This window comes from Haemaphysalis longicornis, unplaced genomic scaffold, assembly GCF_048455015.1.
Source record: "Haemaphysalis longicornis isolate Haplotype H1 unplaced genomic scaffold, Haemaphysalis longicornis Haplotype H1 scaffold_8, whole genome shotgun sequence".
Lineage (NCBI taxonomy): Eukaryota > Metazoa > Arthropoda > Arachnida > Ixodida > Ixodidae > Haemaphysalis > Haemaphysalis longicornis.
The window spans coordinates 154,953,121-154,971,800 of NW_027526445.1; the positions used below are offsets into that span (position 1 = coordinate 154,953,121).

Genomic DNA, 18,680 nt, shown 5'->3' on the forward strand with positions numbered 1-18,680 from the left:
TTCAACATAGTTCTGATACAATGTTTAGAACAAGCGAATGGGGCAATGCACTACTGGAGCATTGCAAAATTGTTCCTATACATTTTGTACATAATTCTAATCAGGCGAATAGAAAATTATAATGCACTATAACACATCGAAAAATTCAGAAATACAAGTGAAGTTCCTACAGGTGACGGTGAAGTTTTCCGTTTAAAGTTATTGCGAATTGAGTAACGATGATAACGCGTAGCTCAACATCTGGGTGCCATAATTAGTACGTGCGTGTGGTATGTGCCAAGTTTCATAATGGCATGTCTCATAGCAGGGTTGGTTTCGAGCTAGGTTAGATAGTTTCGGGATGAGAGTGTTATTATATTTTATTCCAAGATTAAATCTTTTCGTAAGTATGTAGGAAAATAAATCCGGAGCAGTGCGAATACCCAATTTCTGGAAAAGCAGTTTTGTGTGAGCATCATATGATGAATTGAAGATAGCACGTACGGCTTTCTTTTGCAATAAGTGTAGTTTATTAATATCTGACGTAGTAGTATTTCCCCAGACCAGCAAGCGGTAGTTGTCGAGGTGCGAAAGAAAAATAGAATTGTAGGTAAGTAGCTTTATATTGGCGGGTAGTAGAAACCGCAACTTGGTGAGTGGCCCGACAGCTCACGATAGTGCGTTGGCGAGCGAATCGACATGTTTACTCCACAGTAAGTGTTTGCCAAAGACCACTCCAAGACTTTGAAATGTAGTGACGATTTCTACGGCACACGTTCCAATCCTAAGGCCAACATTAAAGGGACCCTGCAACACTCTTTGAGCAGTGCAAGTAAATCTGCGCGACGTTTCGATTACACTGCCAGGAATACCTGAGCCAAATATTACACGTGCACGTGAAGCGGTGAGCACGCAAATCGCTGTGAAAGACGCAGAAAAACCAACCGCGCTCCCTCCAGTTCTCCTCATTATGCACCCCTGGCATGGCCTAACCGCGTCATCGAGGCCATGGCTGCCTATTGGCTGTTGGTGGTGAGCTTCGCGGCTTATTTCTCGCATTTCCTGTGACGATCCGCCGTTGTCAGCGCTGCGTGCCAACCCCTTCTATGTCTGAGCCTGTACGCACAGTTTTGACGTTTCTTTTGTGTTTTGAGTGACAAACTCAATACTCCCCTTTCAGCCAGACCACTCGACAACACAGTTTATTGCTTCAAAAATGCCCTACCAGCCCGAGTGCGCGCTTTCGAGCAGGCAGCCGCACCTGCTTTTTTGTGGCACCAAACCGGAAATAGACCCCCCCCTCCTCTGGGAGAGAGCGCGCTGCTTTCGTTGTGTTGTCCGCAGTAGAGTTGAGAGGGAATTATGCGCGATTTTCCATCGAGTGTAGTTTCGGTGATAGTGAACGGATTTTCATAATTTTTGCGGGAGGAGATTGGTGGGACACTAGACGTTACTTTAAAATACATTACGAGTAGTCGATGGTAAGTGCTGCAGGGTCCCTTTAACATTCCCAGTCTGGTTTTTTGGTTTGAAGAGTACCACCTTGGTTTTATCAGTGTTAATAGTTAGGGAGTTGAATTTAAAATGAATTGCAGTTCTGGCTGTTTTTAATGCCGGTAGTGCATGTTTACTGGGTGTCTTTTTTTTTCGACCACAGTGGATAGCACAGGCTCGTGCAAGGCGGCTGTAGTGCGAGCTTTCCTACCGCTACGCGTCGTTCACGCTTTACGCTCCCCGTGTGCTTACAAAGAAGTACCTCCTTGTGGTCCGTGATTGTGGTTGTGCCGTGTTTTCGTGTCTTATTGTTCATGCTTACAAAGTGCTCGCTTTGGAGTTACGAGGCACTGTCTAGTCACTGCCTATGATTGCAGTACAGCAACTCCAGTACGGTTTTTTCTCTCTTTTTTTAAATGAGTTTTGTGCCCGCTCTGTATTCCTGAAGTACCGCCTCATTGTGGTTCGGCGACTGGACTGCTGCGAATTAGTTGAAAAGTGCAAGTGCGTTCTTCGGGTTGAAAAAGCACATCATATAACTTTCGAACACGCAAAGTAGCCTCTGTGTTTGCACAAAAACCTATAAAAAAATCAATGCCGGTTAAAAAAAAAAAAATTTGGTATTCGAACGCTTTTATTCAGCAGTGCAAAATGAAATACTGGGAGTTAGATGGCATTCACATAACACACTTGTTTTAATACCCTAACAAAGACAGCAACGTAGTACACCTCTGCTTACATCACTCCAGGCACAGAAGTGCGAGTTGAAACTGCAATGTCGAAGCTAACCACCCAGTCTATGCATACACTTTCGGAATTACTCTCAGATCCTGAGTACCTGTCCATTTCACCTCACATACCTTAAAAACGAAAATTCAAAGAGGCCATGCAGACAAAATACAAGTTTGTTTTATTCGAAACATTTCGTGTTTTAAAGTGCCCCTAGCGCTTGTCCGGCAGCGAATGATGCCGCATTCACTGAGAAATTAATCAATTTACGTTAAACTTTAATTATCCCGCTAAATTCTGTACTTTCTGCCACAAAGCCACAAGACCGCGTATTCAAACGAACTTCCACTGCGTCATTCGGCTGTGCAGCCTTGCTTGCCGTCAGTTGTCCCAGAAGGCGCTACCATACTCATCAAAGGACCGTTGTCCGCCGTTGCTTTGTTGTTGACCGTATTTGCACCTGGCTCGCTTTTGGTTCTGTAGAAAGTAATTGTTCGTGAAACGTGGGGTATCCTGGACAAACAGGGTCGCGTAAGACAACGTCGTTTACGCCAATCGGCCAGTGTCGTGTAAGACAACTCCAAAGCAGCAGACTGCTGTGCAGCTAGAACAAGCGTAGTGCGCCCAGTAACAACAGCAGCGCGCATTGGTACTGCTATGCGTACGTGTATTTTCGCAACTTCCATTGTTTACCACACCTTCCTTACTGTTGTAAAATGAATATGCATTACATTTTAGCGAAAATAGCTCGTTTGACAAGCTTATAAGCCGTGCCTAATTTGTGGTTGCTTTTGCCGGCCCCAGCCAATCGCACAGCTGGTGCATAGCCATCATAGGTTCTGTTGCAGGAAATGAGCTAGCCGGTCGCATGGCCATTCCCCTTTTTCCTAATTATGCAGCTTATTTGCGGGAAGCTTAGGTTAAAAGTGGTGTCAGTACCATTGCAATGAGGCAATCTTTCGAATGAACCAAACGTGTTTTGTCTGCATGGCCGCTTTAACAAGCACCGAAATCTCAACCCACGAGTGTATCTGCTTTTTCGCCTGCACCCTAAAGGAGGTCGCTGCGGCCAGGAATCGAACTCGCATCTTTGGGTTTGGCAGCACAACACCTCGGCCACTGCCTCCCAAAGTTGCACTACCACCCACGTCATCCAGACCCACTCTGCAAGAGAGGTACACCAGATGGAGCAGGAAGCGCACCTTTCAGAGAAGGCCCTGTTCATCCTGGTCTGTGCGCAGAGCTCCAGGATCATCCGCTCCTGCTCCACAGGCACCACGGCAGGAACTGGAGCAACGGCAGCAGCGGCAGCGGCGGCAGGGACTGCTGGCGTCGGCGGCGGGTTGTCTGGGACCGGGTACGTCTGCAGAACAGGACGTGCCACAGATAAGTAATGCCCCTTCCCGTTTTCCGCAAGGAGTGAACTGACGTCTCCACTTTACACGCGCTTGTGGAGGTATCCATCATTGCCAGAAAGTCGAGATTACTTTTTCCAGTCCTGTTTTTTTTATTTCAAGCAAAACAGTGTTTTCTGTGTGTTTTCATGAATTTTTGGGCCCCATAAGCCCAAAAACAATAAAATAGAGCTGGCAGTAAAAGTATTTTATGTTGAGCAGAGAAATCACTTCGCACATTTTTCCTAAAAGTTAACGACTACATGACCCCCCCCAACTTAAAAATCTTCGTGTATGCCCGTATTTATAGATTTACAAGCTAGGGAATAAAACTGAGACCACCATTTTTTGTCAGCCTCAATGTCTAATTTCGACTTAACCTGAGCTTTTTCTTTTTTGTAGCCTGTTGCTCCATTAAAACGAAACAACAGTGATATCTATCGCAATCTACATCATCGAAGAACAATTTCCCCAAAACCTAGCCATTTTGGTTTCGTTCTCTATGCACTAGAGGAACTTTTATGTCATGGTGTCCCTTGACACCACCAAGGCCGAAAGGGTTAAGATCAGCAATGCAAGAAATTCCCACCGGGAAGCACGCATTCAATGACAACTTCGACCGCCAGTTGCAAAAATGTCACCCACAGTCCGCACCCCCCTTCCAACAGTGCACCATATTCCAAGAATACCTTTTTTCACTTCTCTGCATTTCAGTTATGTTTACTTTTTTTATGCTCAGGCAAATTGGCAATCATTTCTTGGGCACACCACAAAAAACTGGACATTGACGAGCAAACGGAACAAGGCTTTTCTTTTTCTTTTGTGCGAGGCTAGTAGTGCACTCTGAGTATTGATTTCAAAAGCCCCAAAATTTCTACTAAGCTTTTACCACCACTGCCACTAGCTGTTTTTGCCACAATGCAAAAACAAGCTTCCACACGCACCTCAACATCCGCCAATTGAGTTACAAACCGATGGCTTAAATCGGAATTCTGCTTTGGGAATGGATCTCAGTAAAACTGGTGCCGACAGCAGTGTCTTCCACTTGTTGAAAAACAAGCAGCACTAATAATGCCAGGAATAATATTAATAATTATAAAAAAGAACCGCTACGACGAATTCGGCAGCTGCTGCTCCTCACCCTGATCTGGTCGTCAGTGCCTCCCGTGATGAACAGCGTCTCGTTGACGATTGAAAACCTGCAAATTGAGAGAACACACACCATGTAACAAAACACAGAGTACCAAAGGGACAACCGCATCTCGCAGTCAGAAGCCCTGCTACTGATTATCACAAAGTGGCCTGATTAATTTGGTATTAGATGCAACTGCCAAGGAAGGGAAGAAAAAAAAAAATGCTGGTAGGTTTGCAGGGAGCAACCAACAACGATAACAAAAACAAGAGCGCTTCATTGTAGGCCTAAGCAGTTGCACCGCAAAATGTCTCCACAAGTGTCCAAGAAGTACTACGTAATCTGAAGCAACACCAGCACAGTTGCTTGAAAAGTATGACATTAATTGGTACGCAAAAACTGAAGCACACACTTTTCTGCACATTTTGCACCCTATACAGAGGCATGAGGTGTTAAAGAGACCAAAGGTCTTCAACGCATGCCAGTTGCACAATTCCACCATGGATTACAGGAACCACACACATGACCATTTCTTGCAATGGTCTGAACATCGTCTATTGTCCTTAATGCCGTTGCTTCAAAGTAACAACTGCTTCTTCCCTTGCTTTCTGTTCCTGTTTGCTAAGAATGGCCCGTTAAGCACTAGTTATACGGCAGAGGAGGGGAAACTGTCATACTTCATAGAAGAAAAAGGTCAGGGAAAAAAAAAAAAAGTTTTGTACACACTCACCCTGCTCCCTGAGGTACGACAAAGAAGGTTCTTGTGAAGCTCCTCAATGCTGGTACGATGAGGTTCCGGCTAACTGGATATGGGCAAAAGAAAAGGGGTGCGGGCGGGGGAGTACAATTAACATCACTCTGGTGGTTGCATCGCAAAAGACAAATTACAGTTACAACTACCACTACCAAACCAGTTTTCGTCTTTGGGAGAGAAGCTGGCCAGAAAAATACTTTCCCTAAGAAGATGTAAAAACATGTAAAACATTTTTACATGTAATACATGTAAAAAAAAACCCCTAAATCCTGTGCTGCTAGACAAATATTGGGTTTTCTTAATGTATTTTTACACACACAGAAAAAGAAGACCACAAAATGTGACATGTGTGCAAGGCTTCAGTGCAATCAAGCAAGCCATTCTAGTTTTCAAACAGGCTCTTTTAGCCCTGTAAAGCACGGCATACGCGTTTCTGCATTAATAAAAGCCCCCACAAAATAAAACGCGCTTCATGTGTTCTGAGGTGGCTGCTTTTATACATCATTGCACACAACAATTCAAAGTATCAAGAATACAGTAAAATTATAAACTCCAAATTTCAGAGGTTTGTGGATTTGGGTGCAACAAACTCTGATAAGCACCGTATTTTAACTAAAAATTAATTTTCAAGAATAAGGAACTCTCTACGGTGCTGCTAAAATTTCAATTAAATGCTATTTGCACAATAGCAACAGCTACTTGTGCAGGTATCTGCGTCTATGACCCTTTCCTTCCACAACTTTAGAGGGGTCCTTAACTGCAGAGACGACACGAAGGACCAATGGCTTTGCTAGAACGGTAGAAAGAAGGCGATACAGTAGACATAGCAGAAAAAAGTTGAGCATAGGTAGGGGCTTAGTAGAGATACTGTGTGAAAGGTCAGGCGGGCACCGTATAAGGTCCATGCTTATTAAAACAAAGTTGTGAACCCTCACCTGTTCGTAGGATGCCAAACACTGTGAAGCACATCAGGGTGGGCTGGAAAATTGAACTGCGCGTCAAACACTACAAGCCACATAGCCAACCAAAACATAAAATCGTAAGGATATACAATTACTTCAGACACTCGTGTACACACGCACACAGACACAAAAATTTACAGCCCTTCCACTACTGTGAAAGAAGCTGGAAGACCAGTTATGTATGGTGACGTACTGTATTAGTCAACTAAAGACACACATGCACAACTTCCCGGTAATTAATTCCAAATTCATTCTCGTATTATTTGTCTCTGGATAGGAGATGGTTGCTGTAGACGAACATGTACAGGCGAGCCCGCTTATAACGAACACAACGGGAAACCGAAATCACTTCGTTATATCCGCTTTTCGCTATATCTGGACAGAAAATCTATGTATACCAATGGTAACGGGAAATGAAGATTTGTTCGTTATAACCGCTATATCGTTAAAACTGGGTTCGCTATAAGTGGGCTATACTGTATTGACAGCACATGGCAATTTCATAACATTCATAACTTCACTGTGAAGCAACCAGTCACGAGTAGGCAATAAAACTCGGCATAATGACAGAGTCATCCTGGCAGCCAAATTCAGTATGATTTTTTCAAAGATACCTGCATTATGTTGAGAGCTACAGGGTGTTCTACACTCAACACGAGCTTTGCTCGAGCATCACTGGCCCACAGACCGATTTTGCAATTGGTTCTGTAGAGACCCTCCCGCCCCCCCAAAAAAAACATGTTTGGGGGACCTCAGTGTTGTAAACTGTCCTGTAAACTAAACTGCGGGCGAAAAAAAAAAAAAAAAAAAAGTTACAAAGCTTTGCTACTCTAGTCCAGCTTTCTAGATTAAAAAAAATATGCTTCGCTTGCAACTTAGTGGCCTGACAAACAGCCTGATTATACCATGTTTTACCTAAATTTAAGTAAATACAATCGAATGGAACTAGAGGCCTTACTGCCATCGCCCAGTCATCAGTCACATTTTGTAGCGATCGGTTAGTTCCGTTTCCTTTTCTGTTCCTTTAATATCTCGATTAGTTCTTACAGTTTGTGATAAAAGTGGGATGACTGTTATTCGGACAAAGCAGTCCCCTTAATGAACAAAACTCGCATTTCCTATTCGTGGCCCCTTCCTTTGAGGGTGAGAGAAAGCGATTACCGTCACAAGCGGAATGTCGACCGTGAACGAGCTCGGATCGTGCCGCGTCTCGGGTAGCTGGTTGAGGAACGACACGATGTTCACCCGGCCAGACTTTAGCCTCTCGCGCCGCGACTCTGGAACACCAAGAGGGAGGACACGGGAAGAAGTCATACAACCATACAGGACTTCACCAGGGAACCAAAAGAAACCACAAACCAGTCACGTTTTTTTTTGCAACTTGCACTTCAAGTAGGCAAGGGCTTTCACTTAGAACACCATAACCCCACACAAACCACTACGGCAGCGGTGAAGATTAAGAGTGCGACGGGGAGAAAGACCCTGCACTGCAATAAAGACCATTCTTAAGCACGCAAAGGTGCCGTCAAAAGTACTTGTAACATGGTCTCGTAAATTTAGAGAAATTTCTTGTTACGGAAACTGCCTGGCTGCATTGGTGTGCGTTCAAAGGGGTCTTCCCTAATCAAAAAAGCATCCTGTAAACTGGTAGTGGCTGTCATAAAGCTAGTAAGACAAATATTTTGTGATACAGTAGAACGTCGTAACGAGGGACATTTGAATGAAGACTGTTTGGTCAATTTCCTACGTTTACCATGTTACAGTAAAACCGCATTACAAGAGACACTGTTACCAGAGACACCTGGTTATAAGAGACATTTGAATGAAAGCGGTTTGGTTGGTTTTCCTGTGTTCGCCATGTTAGCAACATTGCATACAAGAGATGTTGGTTACGAGAGATACGTTTCTTGGGTCCCTTTGAGTGTCTCTTGTAACGAGGGGTTTTACTGTATTCACAAATCCTTCTTGCAGTTACTTACGACGGCACCCATACAGTAGCCACCCCTGAAACTGCACGCTGAACACACCTGCACACTTCTCCAATGGCATCTTCCACACTAAACCTGCAGTCCCAGCCTAACCAATAAACCAACTCAAAGGGCAGCCAAATTTTGATTTTGGCTACGGCCCCCGGATGCCGAAAAGAAAAGGCCAGATTCCACAAAACAGTGCAGCCATTTACAAACACAACCTTGTGTTGAGCAAGATAAGCCCCGACAATCCCAGCTCGGCACAAAAACGTCGCAGGTTCTTGCTTTACGCACCGATGTTTGAGAGCCTCATGAGATTTCTGTTTTCTCTGAAGAACTCCTTGACGTCCGTCCTGGGGAAAAGAAAAAATGAAAAAAAAAAAAAAAAAAAAAAACGCTCTTTAGTTACTGAGTCCACATCTGTAACCTCTCCTAAAAATCAAGCAGCAATAAACATCCCAACATCACAAAAACAGACATGTTTTGCCCTTCCCCCAGTACCCTCCATTCAAGTGAGTTGAGCAGTAAAACAAAGGTGAAAATGCTGAAACATAATCTACAGGGAGCATGAAGCATGCTTGACTCCTTTTGTTTTCCCAAAAAACTTTGTTCTCACAAAGAAAGGGATCAGAAACATTGAAATGTCAAGAGCTCACAGCGCCAACCAATACCTCTCTAACCCTGTCTAGGCTCATCACGACTGACGACACCCCGAAATACAAGAAAAAGGCCAGAGAAGAAGTGTTGCTTTACATCTGTTTTTAAGCTACAAAAGTGCCCTGTCACTAAACAACCCACAACGACTCAAACATTCCAGCTGCAACGAGAACTTAGCCAGCTCTGGTGCCGCCCTAAAGCGCGGAGTGCAAGCCTAGTGGTGCAACAGATGCGTCGTCAGTGGTGAGCAACAGTTTATAAAGTTAACTGACGTAACCAGTACTTCAAGAAAATAAATTCAGCACTTTTGTTCAGCCCCATCCCAGATGGTATACAATTACGCTCCACCACGAATGTCTCGGCTGTTCAAAAATGAGCAAGAAGTGAACAGCGGAACTCACTTGGTGTAGGGCAACTTGCAAGCCCCCATGGAGAAGATGGCCTGAGACGAGAGGAAAGACAGCAAATGAGTCCTGCTACGACACAAGAGGGGGGAAGCGAAACGTAGAAGCACGAACTCACATTGTCGTGGTAGGCGTCCAGCAGGCCACTTCTGTCCTTGGAGTCAAAGATGGTGAAGTACCTGGAGAAGAGGAAGAGAGTGCTGAAGTACACCGAGTCGTGACACAAGGGAGCCTTGGAATGGTAAAGACAGGCTTTACCACAATGAACAACGCATCGAAGTGCCATTATAGTCTTATCTCTCCCAAATGTAACAGATTACACAGGAAATGGCTTTCGAATACTTGCAGCAGAAGGGTATGCAACAATTACATTTAAAAATCCACACTACTAGCTGCACCACTTTTCATCGTTACTTTAGAGAAGAAAATGGCGCAAAGCTAGTGGGCAACACGACAGGCCATGTGCAAGGATGAAAACCAAACAAACAAACAAAAACAAAAATAAAAGAGGAAGGAAAGAAAGAAAGGCTGGGCGTGGTACTCACTGCTCCAAGAACTGCACCACCACCTGCTTGACGTCCTCTGAGGGGAAGTAGCTCGGCTGGGTGGGACGAAGCAAGACGACACAAGCCAAGTCAGTGGACAAGCCCAAATTAAGCACGCAATGAATGCAGTGCAACATGGGACCCTTCTGCGATTAGGTATCACCCCCCCCCCCCCCCCCCCCTTCCCAGGTGGAATCACAGCAGCACATTACGGCTACTGCAGCTCATGAACACGGCGACAGTTTTCGGATTGCTTCTTTCCTACCCAGTTTGTTTTGCTAAACTCAATTCAAGGAAGGTATGGCTGTCTCAGACACCTTAAGGTACAGCTGTTTCACCTAGAGACCCATAGGTGCTCTTCAATTATCAATCCCAGACTCACCACAGCTTGTACGAGACTCAGTCCAGTGTTCGCTTCCTCCATATGATCAAACGACAGAAAGAGCCCGCGACTAGTCAGACAGTGGTAATCAATGAGCCACAGTGTCCCGCTTTTCAATGCCGATTCCATGCTCAGTTGCAGCTCCGAACAACAAGACAGCGCTCAGGTCCACTTCAGCCACACAGTGGTCGTTACGTGCGGCCATCTCGTCAGCTCACCCTCCCGACCATGTACCCCTCAAGTTAATGCGCTAATTTTCAAAGAAAGCTGTCTCTGTGGTCACCTTTGAGAGCGGGATGGTCTCTTCCAGGCCCAGGTCGAACGAGATGGGGGGTGGAAGCTCGTTGCGGTCCTGCGAACGACACCAAGGAAGGGACGGTGAGCGGTTGGAGGTCGCTTCCCACGGGGCACAAAACAACCACACATGAGCTGGGAAGCCTTGTCAGAGGAGCCGTGCTGACGAAATACAAGACCGGTTCATTATAAAGACTGCTTTGCCCTATAATCGGGATACCAAATCGATCACAAACTTAAAAAAAAATAAATTAAGGGGGCACGAGGGTCTTTGATCAAAAACATTGTAGATATAAAATTTGTTTTTGTATAAAACGACTACATTCAAACTTATTTGGATTTTTATACTCGATTTTTCAAGAGCTTTTGTGAAAAAACTGCTGGAGTGATGCAGCTGAGCAAGGAACCAGTGAAATGTGCACAAATCAAGGAAAGCAATAAGACTAATACCTCGGCTACACTAGGGTCCAAATGTCATCTGAACAAATGTCATTTGACTCAAATGGGGTGCTTCGAATGCCATTCAGAATCCGCCGTGCTACACTACAATTTTGATGGCATTTGAAAGCTTTCACAATTGCTCACCATGCTGTAGTGGTGCTGTTGTCGCCCCATTCCGTTTTCGTACAATAATAAAACAATCAAATTAGAATAGACACCAGTTTTAACTCTGATGTAGTGGCTGTTTGTGTAGTTTAAATGTCATTTTCATATTTAAGTAAATGAACAGTGAACAAAGTTCTACAAACACAAATATTTTTTGTTTTACGTACGGAAGTATTATATTTTTTATTGCCGATCGAAGACGCTGCGTGCGAGAGTGCTAGAAATGGCATTTGAAATCCCAAATGTCTCTCTCGGTGCTCATTTGGCTCGAATGTAATTTGAGCTGAATGGCATTTTAAAACCTAGTGTAGCAGCACAACTTGGCACTTGAGTCAAATGCATTCGGACACTAGCGTAGCAGGGGTATAACATTAACATTCTATCTGGTCTGTAGCAGGAGTTACGACGGTTTAAAGTTTGGGCTTGGAAGGTGGGAACCAGAAAAACCGGTTCCGCCTTCCAAGCCCAAACTTCAGAATGTAGTCAACCAACACATCCAGCACTTTGAATAAGGGGTCGCAAAGTACCTCAGCCAAAAAATACTGCTCTATGCCTATCACGTAACGTAGAAACTCGCTCAAAAGATTTTTCTCTCTTTTCCGGTCTTGGAGTTCTCCGACGTCATTACAGCGGTGTGGCTGCTATTGGCCGGCTCTCTCCTTCAGTCACAGCAATCAAGGCATTCGACAAAAACTTTAAAAAGAAAGATACAAAGCAAACCAGACACGGAAGGCGGACAGTTCTGCTGTGACGAGCAAATCATGCAGCACCTCTCCGTTTCGGTGATAACTACAGCTTTCACAGTGCTTCCAGATGCAAAGGAAAGAGTGAAAGCGGTTATCGGAAGTGTTGCAGGGCCCCTTTATACCCGGATTATTCGTTTGAAGTTTGCAATAAAATTGACATTGTTGTTTTCGGGACAAAGCAGAATTCACAATGAACATGGCCACTTTAAAGTGGCCCGAAAGGCGGAAAGGGACGGGCAGAGTGCACTCACCAGCAGGACGACCTTGGGGAAGCGCTGCCGCACAGCGCTGCAAAGAGAAGACAAGAGAGAACAAGGCGGAGCAGTGGGGTGCCCCGCCCCGGGAGCGAGCGCAGTCGCCCGTCAGCCTATCGCGCTCCTTCCTCTGCGCCCCTCCAGCCGCCGCCGCAGACCCCAGAGAGCCGCAGACGCCGCTGGGGACAGCCAAAAGAACACTCACGGCACACAAGAGCACTGCCACCACCACCACCACCACCACACGACGGCAGCAGAGAAGGAGACGCCCGATCGGGAGAACGCGCAACACGAGTTGCCCAGCACCACCCGACACGGAGTCGTGCCACCACGGGGTGCGGCGTACAGCGGAAGAAAACAAAAACAGAGACAACAGCTTTAAGTGCCAACACTAGAGACATCCACCATGGTTCATCCTAGACCACCAATGCGCTTGTCTAACTGGCTACTACATTTAACAGGCCTTCTCTACAGTCCATATCATGGATGGCACGATTGAAAGAAAAAGTAGTACAGTGGCCAACCATTTTTATTTTTGGCCTGAAAATTCAAACTTGCTGGATATTCCAGACTTTTCAGAGGAACCGTCAGTTGTCCGATAGGAGTAATGACTCAGATTTTTCGGACTGCTTTTTTATTCGGACTATTTTTCGTTCCCCTCCAGGTCTGAAAAATCGGTCGGCTACTGTATCCGCTCTTTTTTTCTCTTTCTCTTTTGCTCGCACGCGCGCAAGTGCTTCACGAGAGAACTGGACCCCCCTCTGAAATATCTAAACCACCAAACAAGTGCGATGTGCATTGACCCCACCACCCCGCCGAGGAGAGCGATGATCTGACCTGCAGTTAGGGGCGGAACAAATGGCAGCAGTCCAAGCAGTGACAACAGAGACGTACTAGCGTAGGAAAGGGCAAATGTCGCTAGCAGTTACACAAGGAAACACTGCCCTCCGCTCCTGAAGAACAGGACAAACAGCAGGGAAGACTGTCGATGGAGTAAAAACACCGCACACAAAATGTTTGTCAAGTTCTTCCCACAACAAATACGAAAAGAAAAAGAAGGGCAAGCACACACTTCAGTTTTTGTCTCTGCTTGACTAAAACTGTCACCCATGAAATGCTTATCAAGTCCTCTTGCAATCAATTAAATAATAATAATATTAATACGGCACACACGTCAGTCTTCCTGTCTGTTTCCACAGAGCACCATAGAAGTTGGTGTAGTCGTAGCAGCAAAAGCACAGTTCTTGCCTTCTTCACCCCAAAACATGCGACTTGTTCCTCGACATCTGGCATGCGGGCTGGCCAGATGTGCAGATTGGCAGCCCATCGAGTCCCTCATTTCGGCTTCGCAAAACCAGCTGTCAAGCAAGCCTGCCAAGTGTAGTGCCCAGTTCAGAAGTCGACTCGACCCGTGGTCAAAAAGCTGCCGTCGCATTTTCAGCTGTCCTTTTTTTATCCTACCAACGTGTGCTGCAATCAATGGATCTGTCCCAACTGTTCAACTGCGCAGCGCACAACCTGGGGTAGAATTCCTGTACTTGCAATGATAATCTGTGTCTTTCTTAACCACAGATATGTCATCACTTAGCCGTCGCGACGCAAGGTGCTCTTTGATCTTGCTTGGGGCATTGGTGGTGGTAAGATTGCCAGACACTTGTATCCAAGTTCACTGACGTGACCGATCTTGTCCACTCTCACATAAACACAGTCTGGTTCCGGTAGTCAATCAAAGGCACTAAAACGTCCTGCCGCAATTGGTGCGTGCTTCCCTTTCGAGACGTGTTGTGTGGCTGGGCAACTTGATGGGAGCTTGTTCTCTGCTACTGCTGCAGAAAGTCACACACTTGGGTCATGCCCGAAACAGCTTCCAGGACACCATCGAGAATCGCCGCCGCATCACTGGTAGGTGAAATGTCCATGTAGATGCTTCGATGCTGGGACCGCAACAGGTAGACCAACGTGGTTGCCATGTCTACTAGAGAAATAATCACACTGCCCTACTTCTTGCATGGTGCCGTATTGGAAAATGACACTTAGCTAGAATTTGTTGTATGCACTGTCCGCGGCTCTGTCACCCAACACGTGGCGAGGAGGTTGGTGTGCTTGCTTTAATCTCTCTTCAGTTCACTCCATACAGGCGTCTTCCGCAGATTTCAGCTTGTCAACTTTGTATATTTTTTTTCCTTTCTTTTCTTTTTTTTTCTTTTTTTCTTTCAGAGCCCGCACCGATGCGTTTCTCGGAACTGCTGGCGGAACTGCTGATATTCCCATGATCGGCCAAGAATGGCAAACCACTCAAGTCCAACCACTCGATGGCCAAACGCACCTCAGAAGTTGCATGACGTCGACATGTGAAGTGTGGAAAATGCTAGTTGAGCGAAGCACAAGGCTACGAAGTTCTGTTGCAATCTTCGGCGGCTTACTCGCAGGCTCACTTGAGGATGCAGATAAGAGTCCTCGCTGTAGCAGTGGCTCAACAAAGACCGAGGGCAGTGGTAGTGCAGATGGGCTCGTTTGGTTTCACTTCACAGGGAGAACTTGGGAGTCGCGAGTATGCGATGAGTCTGCCCACAGCCGTCACTTTCGTTACAAGCAGTGAGTTGGTCTTAAAGGGAGAACTTGGGAGTCGCGAGTATGCGATGAGTCTGCCCACAGCCGTCACTTTCGTTACAAGCAGTGAGTTGGTCTTAAATACTACCACGAAGTGATCATGGACACAGTTTGAAATGTCTCAGTCTTCCACCTAAATGCAGGTCAGATCATTTCTCTCTCTCTCTCTCGCAGCCTTTGCCTCCTAGGAGGTTTGAGGGGGCATGCAGGATGACTCAGTACCCATCACAATACATGCGCAATCATTGTAACACTAAGTACTTCAATTTTGAGCTTTAAATGATTAGCGTTTTTTCTTTTTAACATGTAGATAACTAACTGCGACTTCCAGTGGGGGCCTTTGGTTAACTGCAATGCAAGGCCTGACGAATGGTACCTTGAATATCAGACGGGGCAGATATTGCTAAGGACTGACAGATAGAGCGACCAATGTGGATTATAAACTAACCATGCTTAAGGGGGGACGTGGCTTTCAAAATCAACTTTTTTATTTCTTTGTGGATTTTGATGAAAATTGGCACAGCAACTGGAAATGCTTCTGTGATAACACTATAAAAATTTCAAAGTAATATTTTGAAAACTTTTTTATGTATGAAATTTTCTTTTTGTTCCGCTTGTACCGAGCTTGAGCGGCTTATAAAACATGATAGAAAACTTGTTCGAAGTGCTTTGCATTCCCAAATGAATGGACGAGGTCGTGACAGTTTTAGAATTTTTTTTTTACAACACAATGTTTTTTAGTTTTCATTTTTTTAGAGGTTAATGTGCAACAGGCATGTCAACTGTGAATGATTATTTGAATAAAAAATCACAAAAAAACAAATCTGGAAAACCAAAAGTGTCACGACCTGAACAGTTCATCAAGGAATGTAATGCAAGAAACGGAATCAAAATAGACCCAGCGGTCATGAAGAAATCCCTGGTACAAGCGACACAGGTGGCAAAAAAAACTGTTTTGAGAAAACGGCTTCCGAAGTTGCAACATGGGTTTCACATATCAGAAGTCGTCACGGTTGTAGCCTTTCATGTCCTTTTGAACATGGGGCTTCTGGAAGGCCTTGCCTTGAAATTGGAGTGCCTTTTACAGCCTTTCTCTTTCCAGAAAACATCATTTTCAGCTCCTCCGTGAAGAGTACATACCCCCCTTTGCAAACCAAACGGAGGGGAGATGGGTTTCAATGGGCTTTCAATGCAAAGTAGGTTAGTTGGTTGGCTGTATCGCACTGGACAACCTCCTTTTGCAGTGTTGTCACCATGGCAACAAGTTAAGCATTTTTTTTACTTAAATTTGAACATTTTTGGCTTTTTTTATGTTTTATCTTGCCTGGCACAGCAACTTAGTACTCATGTGCAGGTGTTCATTGCCAAAAGTTTGCATACCATAAAGATGAAAATGAGCTACTTTGAAGCTTGGTAGAGTATTCTGCATAACTCCCAACTTCAATGCAAGAGCATATTTTTTTACTACTTTTGACATTCAAGGCATCCAATATTTCTCGCAGCACAGCCAGTATGCCCTGAGCAATGGTATCAATAATTTCCCTAAAAAAATCACTGTTAAATACTGCCACAGTAACGTACATTTTTAACGCAGAGAGTATATTTTTATTCCTATATTACTAACTCAAACCTGTTTGCATGAAAATTACATTACAAGTGCACGGGAAACGTTGCGCAAGAAAGGCGATATGGCTCGCGCGCATCGCAGCGCACGCTTACCGCCACATATCGAACTTTGATTATACCTGATATGGCTGGTCAGGTCGCTTTTAAGATTAAATCTAACGTCGCAGGCATTAATTACAACTACTGGCGTTCAATCGTAACCGGTTGCCCAGTCATGTGATGCTCCAATGCGCGTCGGCTATGCCGTGCGCGCCGCAGCATTTGACGCGTCGACCGTTTCTTTCTCAAGGCTAGCGAGCCCACAGTCAAAACACAGCAATAACTAAGCGTGTAAACATCGCAAATCCGACTAAAAGTTCACTTCACGAACCGCTATCGCAAGCGCGCACACCGCGTCACCCTCCGGGGTCTGGCGACGGTAGAGTCACGCGCACTACGAAGCGTTCGATGACCTCCGCCTTTCGAGCCACACAACTTCCCGTAATCCGGCTCGTTATCTCTGGCATTCCCATCGCGATAACGTCCGTGTTGAATACCACAGATTGAACAGAAACTCGGCCGAGCGCAGCGGCGAAAATGAACTCAATCCGCTCGCTACGCAGCTCAGGCGGCCGCCATCTTGCGTTGCGCCCGCAACATCCAATCAGGAGGGTCGTTGCTCTGTGCCCCGACCGGGGACCAATAGCGCTTCAGCATCTATTCCTAGCTTCGTTTGTGCGTCGTTTCTTTTCTGCCGTTTGTGCGTTTGTGAATGAACGAAGATAAAAGAGACGAGCAGAACCGGAAAGACGATCGCTCGGCCGATCTAACCATATCAAAATGGCCGCGCCCGGTGGCACCGTTGCGGAGATAGAGCGCTCCGAAAATTGCCGTTTTTTCGCCCTTTTGCGCTGATAGTTTGTCACCGCGCCTGACAAAAGTATTTTTTTATGCCACTTTGCGACGCTTTTCAGCGTAAAAACTTTGCAGACGCACAGAATAGGAAACATAGAAGCCGAATATGTGGGTTTCAAAAAAACGATGTTTTGGTCATTTTTCCGAAGTTGAAAGCCGCGTCCCCCCTTAAATGTACAGTAGCAGTGCTCGTTGCAGCAATTTTCTAGTGCACCCGGTCAGCAAACATCAAAGCGACATCTTGCAAAAGTAATCCCTGTTAAAAAGGGCCACTTCTTTTCAGCTAACATCTTTTTCGTTTTTACCACCACCACACGCTTGCACAACGCTCACCAAAGTCCGAATGCAAGCCAGGAATTGCAGACCTTTGTACACATCGTTACTGACATGCTTGTGTTTTCTTTCGAATGCAGCATGTCAAAATTAAGGAAGAAGTCAAAGTGCGGGTAACTTGTCACTACCATTAGGTTTGAGGGTTCTGGGGTTGTTACGTCTATTGGGTAACTATACGCAAGCCAAAGACATTGGCCAAGCTCTCTTCATGCGTTTGAGCCAGCAATTTCACGCTTCAACAAGCTTGAGAAATTAAGGAGTGCATTACACAACCGACAGCCATTGTGAACGTAAACTTGACACTTGTAATTCCCCACCCTTCTACAAGAGTTTTACGAAACAACCCCATACAAGAGAGAACGTCAAAGCAAGCTGTCAGGATGTTGAAGTTTTTACCAAATCCAAACACCAACTTCTAAGCCTGTTTTGGCAATCATTTTCTTGCTGTCACGGGCAAGCCTTCAACTCAAGGCCGGTACTGCGTAAAGTAAAAAGAACGACTCACGCCTCAACACAAACACAAGGCACTTTTCGAAAGCTCGTACGTAGCCCGACCGAGTTTTCTTTTTTTTCCATACAAATGTTTTTTTTTTTTCACATTTTATTTCCCAACCCTATTTTCCTTCTAAACCTTCCCACAGAGACAGCATACCTCAACAGAATGCACCGACCAAAACTAGTCGACCACTTCCGCCAAAGCCCTCCTCCTCCACCCCACACCAAACAGTATTTTTTTTCCAAATATCCCTCTTGTTTTTTTTCTCTGATCACCTGCGTCTGCACTCGGCCTGTTTCGCAGTTTCCAACACAGCCGTGGCATCAGCAGCACTGTCCGCCCGCAGGCACATGGGCAAGCCGAGCCAAGCCGATCCAAGCCACTTCCCAGCCGGTCTGCCCAGTTTCTTAGCAAGTTCT

At 45.4% G+C, this 18,680-nt stretch overlaps 1 protein-coding gene across 1 annotated transcript in view; it reads right to left on the minus strand.

Annotated features, from left to right (window-relative positions):
- The window catches only part of LOC144149404 (nuclear RNA export factor 1-like), a 36,878-nt gene that overhangs the window by 3,443 nt on the left and 14,755 nt on the right, over positions 1–18,680 (minus strand). Inside the window, exons 12-22 of the mRNA XM_077680964.1 lie at positions 12,300–12,336; positions 10,686–10,754; positions 10,021–10,076; positions 9,594–9,654; positions 9,473–9,513; positions 8,709–8,767; positions 7,606–7,721; positions 6,418–6,460; positions 5,459–5,531; positions 4,738–4,795; positions 3,405–3,565 (exon numbers count right to left, since the gene is read on the minus strand). Coding sequence (XP_077537090.1) covers positions 3,405–3,565; positions 4,738–4,795; positions 5,459–5,531; positions 6,418–6,460; positions 7,606–7,721; positions 8,709–8,767; positions 9,473–9,513; positions 9,594–9,654; positions 10,021–10,076; positions 10,686–10,754; positions 12,300–12,336 — 774 coding nt within the window. The remainder of the gene's footprint in view (positions 1–3,404; positions 3,566–4,737; positions 4,796–5,458; positions 5,532–6,417; positions 6,461–7,605; positions 7,722–8,708; positions 8,768–9,472; positions 9,514–9,593; positions 9,655–10,020; positions 10,077–10,685; positions 10,755–12,299; positions 12,337–18,680) is intronic.